Below are 10,000 nucleotides of genomic sequence, written 5' to 3' on the forward strand. Positions count from 1 at the left end.
AATCGGGCTACAAAAGAGTGATACGACACTGGAAGTGTGCTATCGACGCTTGGACGTCCTGCTAGATCGCTTGTTGTGTGAGTGTTGCACATACGAAAAGGATCAACGACTCCTCGAAGCTTTGGTGACTTGGGAATCCGATCGGAATTGCAATGAGTGTCGCTACCTCTTCCGATGGGCTGATGACCTCAAGATCCCTCTCCGACCCCCGTACGACACCGAAGAAGCTCCGATTCCACCGACAAAGAGGACACAACTTCTCTATAAAGTATGCCAAGTGATCGACCTAGAAGGACTTTTTTTGGGAGACCAGTTTCTTCCTAGGGCACTTGGTTGGTGCGATTGGACGGGTCAACATAGGAGATCGATTCATCACAAACCTTCCGTGCCTTGGCCGGATCTCTCGCCTAAAGATCGACGAATCGAACGGCTTATTACTGCACAACACACATCCACGGGCTCCCGTAATATCCACATAGTTTGTATCATCTGGCCTGTGAGTTAAAAACGGATGCCCAACACCTCTGCAAACAACACAAGACCGCTGAGCGGCCTCTAGTCGCTTACAAAGGGGGTTTGATCAAACGACCATGGTTGACCAGCTAGGGGATTCCCCACATCGATTTTGGAACCTTTGGGTTGCCCGAAATTCGACCAGTTACCGCGTCTCATTTCCTTTGGTTCCTGTGGTCATCATCAAGATCCGCTACATCACCACTGTGCCCAAGTGGAATGTTATCATTTCGTGCAATGAATGCGTGGATGATCCAATAATCACGATATACCCGCTACGTAAATCACGAACGGACCCAACGATTTCTAGCAGCTCAAAAGCCCAGGACCTCTCTACGACCGATGTTCACCCAACCAGACTTTAGATACTTTCGAACGCATGTAAAGCACTCGTTGAATTTCTGATTAAACTTTGCGTTATTTGACATTCATGTGTGATTTTTTTATTACTGACTTATATGTGTCTTTTTTTTTTAATGTAGGACTCAATTTTTTTTGTCTGCTTGAAAACATGGACCCTCAAAGTCCTCTGAATCTAGGGTAGATAGGGGTTCTAAAACGTGGCGTTTTCAGAGAGTCCTGCTCCACGGGCAGTCCCTCCTCGGAAAGTGCGGTTGAAAACGAGGCGGGATTATCGGTATAAAATAGTGCACTCGTGCATTCCAGTCCAAGAAACCCAAATTTTAAGATGGAAAGCTTGTGGGATGTGCTTCTACCCGAGCTGCATGAGCTTATTTTAAAGAAGCAGGCACGGCTGGAGCACCGGGATAAGATGGTCAAGGAGATTGGTGAGTTTTCCTACGACTCACTCCCGATATGAATGTGGCCCTGTGACTATTAAAATACGATCATGTTGTTGTTTGATTGCAGAAAGCCTAGCCATCTGTCCACCCTCCGTTTCGCTGTCCACCAGACCACCAACCCACCCTGTAGATGCAATCGAGACTGGTTCAGATGCTCGAGATGTGGGCAATTTCACCGTGTGGGGAATCGCCGCCACTATTACTAGTCCGACCTTCGTTGCTGCTCTGGCTGCAGGCAGTTTTTTTGTTCACGGCATGCCTCAATGGAGGTACATTGTAAATAGTTTTAACCAATTTTTCGGTGTAAATAGTTGCACATAGACGTTTTTAACTCGTAAACATTTTTAGAAATCTTGTAAATATATGTGACGAAAAGAAAGATCACAACTTATGCTTATGTTTAGCTTGAATAATCTTTTTTTCTTTTTCCGTTCTGTTTTTTCTTCCCGGGGAGATTGCGGATGACCTTCACTATTGTATTTGGCTAAAAAAGAATCCTAGCTGACTTTTTTCAGAACTTTTTAAACCCATCTTTCTGAACTTTTAGGTCCCCATGGTGACATTTTCATTCATAAGAGCTTTAATTTGATGATCTAGCGCGATGCTCAATGCGAAAAATAAGGGGACGAAGTGGCATTTAACACAACACGTGCTCACAAAAAAACAACCCGTATCATAGGCAGCCCAAGCTCGCGTCACTACAGACAGCCGTTGAGAATTGAAACGCGTTATAAGACTTTGTATGGGAAATCAAATACCGTCGATTATAAAGCCTAAAAAATGCTCAAGTTAACTTTCATTCAATAAAGTGAATAAAAATGACTCACCTCTGGTGTATTCTTGTACCTTTTGGAGCTTATTACACCGTTTCGGGAATTCTGTGTTTTCAGTGACTTCGTCTTAGAACATTGAAAACACTGAAAACACAGAATTCCCGAAACGGTGTAATAAGCTCCAAAAGGTACAAGAATACACCAGAGGTGAGTCATTTTTATTCACTTTATTGAATGAAAGTTAAATTGAGCATTTTTTAGGCTTTATAATCGACGGTATTTGATTTCCCATACAAAGTCTTATAACGCGTTTAAATTCTCAACGGCTGTCTGTAGTGACGCGAGCTTGGGCTGCCTATGCCCGTATACAAATATTTATGTTCATCATGAACCTCCATTTCTCGATTTTATGTTCCAAGGGCTGTTTTAAAATGGCTTGAAATGGTTTTCCTGGTATGTTTCCCATCCTTTTTGCCATAAAAAAAAACAACATTTCCAACAGTCCGTAAAACACCGTTTTTTTGTTTGAAAAAACAAACCACATGAAACTCTTAACCTTGACCTTGTGAGGGGCCCATACTCAAGATTCGTAGATGAACCCATCAAATTTGTTGGACCATTTTTTCTTGGCGGGCGTGGCAACGTTGCATTTGGCAACCCCCGTTTTCTGCTGGTAAAGAAAGAAAGCTCTCTTTCGTTTTAATCGTTCCTCTAAGATATTTCTTTTCGAGAGTCTCTGTTTTTTTTTTTCCAACATGACCGCTAGTAAAAAGCAACAAAAGAAGCAAAAACTTCTTGAACGTGTTCGTGCATGGAAGCAGGCCAACCGCGATAAATTTCTAGCTCAAAAGAAACGATACCGCGAAGGACATCGAGCAGAGATCCAAGAGTCAAAGAAACTCTCTTCAGCCGGACATCGACCCTAAATCAATGAGTACCGTCGCCGATATCTTAAGGCGAAAAAATGTGTTCACGAACTTCAGGCACAACATCATCTTCTGGTGGCAAGTGGAAGCTTGTCGGTGTCCGAAACCGCTGAGGATCTCTTGACCGAAGCTCGCGCTCGTCTAGCGAACCGAGAAGGCTCAAGTTCTAGTTCAGGCCCCAGTTGTTCAAAAGGTGGATAACGCTATCCACCAGATAAATCACTATCCATTGGATAGCGCAATTGGTTTCGCTACGACTTATCCACTGGATAGTGATTTATCCGGCGGATAGCGCTATCCATTGTTTGAACAACTGGGGCCAGATGAGTTTTTTTCTGTTATGAACTCGTTGTTTTTTTTCTTTTTCTCTCATTAAATGATTTTATCTTTTTTTTTTTCATTCACGTTGTCATTGTTATCTCTTTATTTACAGCGGGAACCGGGTGTGTGCTTGTGCTTCTTGCACTAAAGCTAGCCGAGTTACTGTTCAAAAACAACGCGACAACAACAACAACAAAAGCAAGCGAAGGATCGGGAGGCAAACCGGGAGCGAATTCGGGAGCGATACAGAGCCTATTACCAGGCGAACAAAACTCGATACAGAAACTATTACCAGGTGAACAAAACAAAGATCCTCGAAAGGCAAAGACGGTACCAGACGAGCCACCTCCAACAAATTCGTGAGCGTAGACGACACCATCGCCAAACCCACCGCGAACGAATTCGTGAATAAAACCGACCATATTACTATACATGTCGGAGACGTGAGCTGGGTTCGTGTTTGCCCGAAGGCTTGGCGACCGATGCCCGTCCGTCCAATACCATTGATGCGACCTGTGGCGGCTGGATCGTACGTAAATACGGGCTCCAGCTTCCTACGCCTCCCTACCTGAGAGAAGGCTTAGCACGTCTGGGGCGCCTGGTTCCTCCCGCATCCCCGTGTATGTCGTCGGATCTATCCGTCGGATCTATCCGACCTGCTAGACGAGCAATTGCTTTGTACCTCTCCCGCAGGGTCATCGTACATTGCTTCCGACGGTAGCGGATCTAAATGACCTGGTACCACCCCGCCCCGAAACTGCACGACGATCCACGCGTCTCGCACAACGGCGGCCACCACCACCAGTACCGCCAGAGGAGGATGAGGAACCCGTTGTTGATGCCGCACGAATAGTATTGCAGCGCAAGCGGACGAATCGTACTCGTTCTCAGTCGCGAGCGGATACAGACCGTGAACAGGGTCAAGTGGCGTGGGAGCGTGAACAGCGCATCCAAAATGCTATTCGAGAGGTGGTGGTTCGTCCGGGTCCGTATTTGGATCTGGCTCGCGCGGCCGCGCAATTTGAATGTGAAGACCGTGTTGGATTTTGTGCGGCTGCTGAGTTCTTTGCAGACACATCCTGTTTTGAGGACATGTTCTTCGGGGACTCCTCGAGTTTTAATCTGTAAAGTTACGGGGTGTACGTGCGGGGCACCAAGAAAGAAAAAAACTGAATATTGACACTACGGAACTGAGGTAACTTAGCCTTCTCGCAGGCTAGAGGTGACTTTAAGGAGACTCAACTCGGATGTGACCGGTGGGATGATTGTGTTCTAGATCCTCTCATTGGCCGGCAACATCCAAATCAGCCTTTATCATACTAAACAAGGGTGCGTGTGCGGGGCACCGTCTTGTACATAGTGTGACATTTTTGCGTTTTTTCTTCTTCTTGTACAAATAGTACCGTTGTTGTTTTTCTTGTACATTAAAACCTGTTGGATTTCATTTTTTCCTCCTGTATTTTTCTGACCGCGAGGGGCCTGGGACTCTGTGACGTCATCTCTCTCTCTACCCATGTGACTTCATTGTTTGAATTTTGAAGTTACCGCCTAACGTACGTTTGCATTTCCCGCCCAAATTTGAATTTCCAACATGATTACGCATGATTATGTTTCCTGAGGGTTCGTAGCAAGGGAGGTGTCACGTGTCTTTGACGTCATCATTTGAAAATTGAATTTCCAACCAAACGCTAACCTAACGTAGGTTTGAATTTCCCACCCAAATTTGAATTTCCCGCAAAAATTTGAATCTCCCAATCAGAACGCTCCAATTCCAACCGTCAAAAGTGCCCCCAACGAGCCCACACCACTTCTTATGGGCCTCACATTTATTTGGTTTATTACTGTAACTGGCCTTGTTAGAATAGTACCATTTTCTCTCTCCCTGAAAACGCCTCCCACGCAGACGTCCTTAGGGTTTCGTCACGTGACGAAACCCTAAGTACGTCTGCGTGGGAGGCTACCACTTAGACGAAGCACTCGAGCATCATGTATGCTCCCTGGCCACCCAGTACTGACATCCATGAATAGCATTCGAGAATCAGTCACAGCCTGATTCACAATTGAATATTTTGTTTTCTATTAAAGTAATCGGCTGGGTTTAAAAGTGGCGCTTTTATTTCCACATGCGTGCCATCAATTGCACCTAGGACCATGTGCGGAAAATCCAGCTTCTCTTCGAAATTGCTTATACTCTCTTTGATGTCATCTTCATGAACTGGTAAAGACATGAAATCGTTCTTCCTCCGGTTTATTGCTTCACTAAAACTGTAGCATATTTTAATTGCAGAGGACTTTCCAATGCCGAACGTTATCGCAGTAGATCGATACGAATTTCCTGACCCTAATCTCCACAGAGCTATGGCTACTCGCTTCTGTACGGAAATCGCCTGTAGAAAACGTTTATTTTGGCGTTGAATCCCACAAATATAATGAAATATTTCTCTAGAAACTCTAAAATATCTTTTCCAAAGACTGTTAAGAGCTCTGTTGTTGAGCATTTCCTCTAGCCAATGTTGTGGCCGACGGTAAACCCAAACGGGATGAATCCTTCCTACTCTTCGAGCTCTCAGCATTCGCGCCAGGAAAAAACCCTTCGTCGATGTGCAAAGAAAAGGCCTCAAGACCATATGACGATTCAGGTCGATCCTTCTTGTGACAAGTATTAAAATGATAATAAAAAACAATCCGGCAAGAACACGATGATCGTGTAAAAAGCAGACTGCAGACTGCAGACCCGGGGTAAAATGCAGACTGCTGAGATTATACTCGTAATTGTTGAAAAAGCCCAAACCCCTTAGAAATGTTAACCTTAGGCCTAATTAGGTCTAAAACAATATTTGGGCTTAACTGTTAGCATTTATTCAACAGTTAAATTATAACCTCAGTCTGCATTTTACCCCCGGTCTGCAGTCTGGAGTCTGCAGTCTGCGTTTTACACTGACCGTCTTGCTATTGCTTTTGCCGCGAAATTGCAAGTTAATACTTGACAAGTTGACTACTCAACGTGAAACCGTTGTTACATTGTCGTTAACCTTAGTGGTCAAACGCTAGACTTGCCACAAGTCGACCTCACGAGAATCCCAGGAGAAAATGTCTTTTGGGAGAGAAACATAATTTTTCGTAGGCGAAGTAGATGCGCGAGCGACGAAGTCGCGAGAGGTCGACTTGTCTCGCTTGCAAGGTTTTCATTTGCGTTTCGCGCCAAAAAATTAAATGACGTCATTTGCAATTTGGTGGGTCACAGTCCCGCACTGGAATGGCGGAGTGTTGCGAGTCAACTCCGACTAAAATAATCGAACGCGTTCTATCTACTATACATGGGACGGCCCATGAGACGAAGGACTTTTGAAAGTCTAGTCAAACGCAAGTGGGACCACATAGGGCCGACTGTGCGAGAAAGATTAGGCCTGGGGTCCAGTCTCGGAACCAAACCAATGTTCATCTTCTTTATACAAGATGGCGTCTACGAGTGCCTGGGAAAGTGTCTTGGTTTTCTGTGTAGGTTTATACATCTTTATCACCTAACTGGACAGCGTCATCAAGCAAAGATAAAATGGCGAGACACAGAAATTACAGGAACTATGCTTACGAAGATGGTACAGAAATTACTGTTTTAATTCTTTGAAATGAAACTTAACTTACAAGTGGACTTAAACTTAAGCTTTTGTATGAAAATTATTTCTTTATCGAGGTGTACTGCAAGTAATATGTTCTCAGTCAAATTTAAATTGTTAAACTTTGTTTTTGACATGCTCTCGACCTTGAAAGTCTTATTCAAATGGTGAGCAGTTTTTTTTAAAGTTAAGCAAGTCGATATGCATTATGTTAAAAGGACGTTTATGAGATGGAGTTGTTTCTTTTGAATGAGTTAAGAACAACGTCGAATATCAAAGTTGTATGTTTTGTTTTCAGACATGTCTGATGATGTATATGGCCATTCAGTTGAAGATTATGACGTCTCTGTGTCTCCATCAACAGGTAAGGGTTTGTACTTGGACATTGTTTTGGTTCTCATCATATGTTTAACAACATCTTCAGATGAACATTTTTTTACCGGCATGTCCAAATTAGCTATACAAGAAGCAAGGCTTATAAAATTTAACTCGCATAGATGTGATTTGTAAGGTGTATTAAGTTTCAAGTTACTTGTACATGTATGCAAGTGATGTCACTTGAAATGGAGTATGATACTTTTGGTTCCTCCAGCCTTGCTTACCAAATTGGAGTACATGTTGACCATTACTTAGACGGTCTCTGACAGGTGCAGTTGTGATTTTTTATCTTGCCTTGACTCATTGACTCCTAGGAGTGAGACTTTATAGATTTGAACAGACTTAACTGATTAGAGTGTAATGTGAAGTGCTAGTTTTACAGTATACCCCATATGAACCATGTGAGCATTAGGCCTACTAATGGAAATGGGCCCACACAAGGACAGAGAAAAACTCTGACCAGGGTGGGAATTGAACCCACAACCTTCGGGTTAGATCACTGCTGCTCTACCAACTGAGCTGCAAGGTCAGACTGGAGCAGGCCGTGGGAACTGAAGATGTTAAAGTCACAGCAATGAACATGTACAAGTACAAGGAAGGATTACGTTTTTGCTAATGCTGGCCGTGTAGCACTTATATTTTAACAGACTTAACTGATTAGAGTGTAATGTGAAGTGCTAGTTTTACAGTATACCCCATATGAACCATGTGAGCATTAGGCCTACTAATGGAAATGGGCCCACACAAGGACAGAGAAAAACTCTGACCAGGGTGGGAATTGAACCCACAACCTTCGGGTTAGATCACTGCTGCTCTACCAACTGAGCTGCAAGGTCAGACTGGAGCAGGCCGTGGGAACTGAAGATGTTAAAGTCACAGCAATGAACATGTACAAGTACAAGGAAGGATTACGTTTTTGCTAATGCTGGCCGTGTAGCACTTATATTTTAACAGACTTAATGGGTTTAACAAGAATGGCAATAATAATAGGAATTCACTGTGACATCACTATTGCACGAGTGATTTGACTATAAATTATAGTGGTCCTAAATGAAATTTTATAGTATCTAGCTTTCATGCCTTTCCCTTTTACAAGTGTATGTGATGATCATAATTGAAGTTGTAGATGATTTCCCTGATTCCTCTGATTCAGTTTTTAGGGCTTCTTTTAGTTTTGAAACTCATGGAAATGCTGGCTAAGCAGCCTGTAATGAAACCAACAATAGACTTATAGTATTAAATACTCATAAATTATAATTTGACTGTGTCTTTCTTTGTCTCTTTTAGCTGAACAGTTTATGTTCAGACGCAGTAATAGCCGAGACCCAAATCTATCTGCATACATGGCTGACAGGTTTGGTCGAGTAGATGAGGAGGATGAAGAAGAAGAGGAGGAAGAAGAAGAAGACCCTCTAACTAATTCCCAGGACTATAGGAGGCCTCAGTTAGATCCTATCAGTGAAGGTAATGCCTAGTCACAAAAATGTCTATGCTGTGGTTTAAATTTCCTGGTTTTATTTATTATTTACATTTTATGGACCAGATTAATTAATTTGCCAAGTTTTCCTCTTGCCCATCGAAATGATTATTTTCTAACTTTTTGTTTGTTTCTTCTTCAACTCCAGAGTATAGTAAAACAATCTTTGGAGAGAAATTAAGATGTCACAAGTTACACCCCCCCAACCTTCCCACCACTTATTGGTATAGCTTAACCCTTTGACATCCAAACCGGCCGAAACCGGCCAGACTTAGTATTTTACTCTGTCTAACGCCAGACAATTTTACTCGTCAGTGGGGAACCCGTGGGAGTGAATGGGTTAATCACTCACTGAAAAACTATGTTCCCATTAAGGTGCAAGGTTAAGGTGGCTCAAACCAGTTTTCAACACTTTCAAGATACCTTGTTATTACAAGGATTGACACTACAGCATCTATTCATGTAACAGCAATGTTATGGTACCACGTGAAACATCAATTATTGCTGAAAGAGATGCAGTCATTTGTGAAGTAACAAGTTATCATCGCAACAGGAAAGCCTTGCAAGAACACCCTATATTTTGACTTTAGCTGCTCCTGTCTGAAAAACGGACTCGGTGACCCCAATTTTTCATTGCACAATAGTGATCAGCAGGCCAAGATGAAACTCTCTGCAAAATTTAAAAAAATTCTGTGCAGCGGATTCAGAACTACCTTAAGTTTTCAATTATTTAAGTTGGCTTGAAATCCGCTCTACAGAATTTTTTTAAACTTTGATAATGAGCAGCCAAAACATGTGGTGTTTTTGCAGGGCTTTCCTGTTGCCACGGTAACCTTTTACGTCACAAAACTGACCAAATCTTTTCCAGCAATAATTGGTTTTTGACAAGGTACCATAACATTGCTGTTAAGTGTTAAGTTGTTGTACATGATGATGCAGTTAAACTAATTGACTTCATGGCAGAATCATAGTGGAATGCCATATTATTATTATTATTATTATTATTACAAGCATAATACATGTACCAGCCTATTGCAGTACCAACATGTGCCCAATGTGTGCCTATTCTTTTAACATTTCAGCTAAGCTGTCATCTTGTCTGGATCAGCTGCAGTCCATTTTGGGGGAGAATTTACATGAACCTACTGCTGTTTCAGCTGTTATCCAGTGTAATTATGATGTGGAACGCGCTTTG

The 10,000-nt window shown here is 42.7% G+C and overlaps 1 protein-coding gene across 2 annotated transcripts in view; it reads left to right on the forward strand.

The window, feature by feature from the left end:
* Positions 1–6,739: 6,739 nt before the first annotated feature.
* Positions 6,740–10,000, forward strand: part of LOC138045738 (HBS1-like protein) — a 49,020-nt gene continuing 45,759 nt past the window's right edge. Inside the window, exons 1-4 of one of the 2 annotated variants that reach the window (XM_068892343.1) lie at positions 6,740–6,932; positions 7,249–7,314; positions 8,616–8,792; positions 9,888–10,000. The exon at positions 9,888–10,000 is cut by the window's right edge and continues 19 nt beyond it. In XM_068892343.1, coding sequence (XP_068748444.1) covers positions 6,890–6,932; positions 7,249–7,314; positions 8,616–8,792; positions 9,888–10,000 — 399 coding nt within the window. In that variant the 5' untranslated portion in view covers positions 6,740–6,889. The remainder of the gene's footprint in view (positions 6,933–7,248; positions 7,315–8,615; positions 8,793–9,887) is intronic. The other variant, XM_068892342.1, reaches the window with a different exon arrangement.

This window comes from Montipora capricornis, chromosome 4 (assembly GCF_036669925.1).
Source record: "Montipora capricornis isolate CH-2021 chromosome 4, ASM3666992v2, whole genome shotgun sequence".
NCBI lineage: Eukaryota > Metazoa > Cnidaria > Anthozoa > Scleractinia > Acroporidae > Montipora > Montipora capricornis.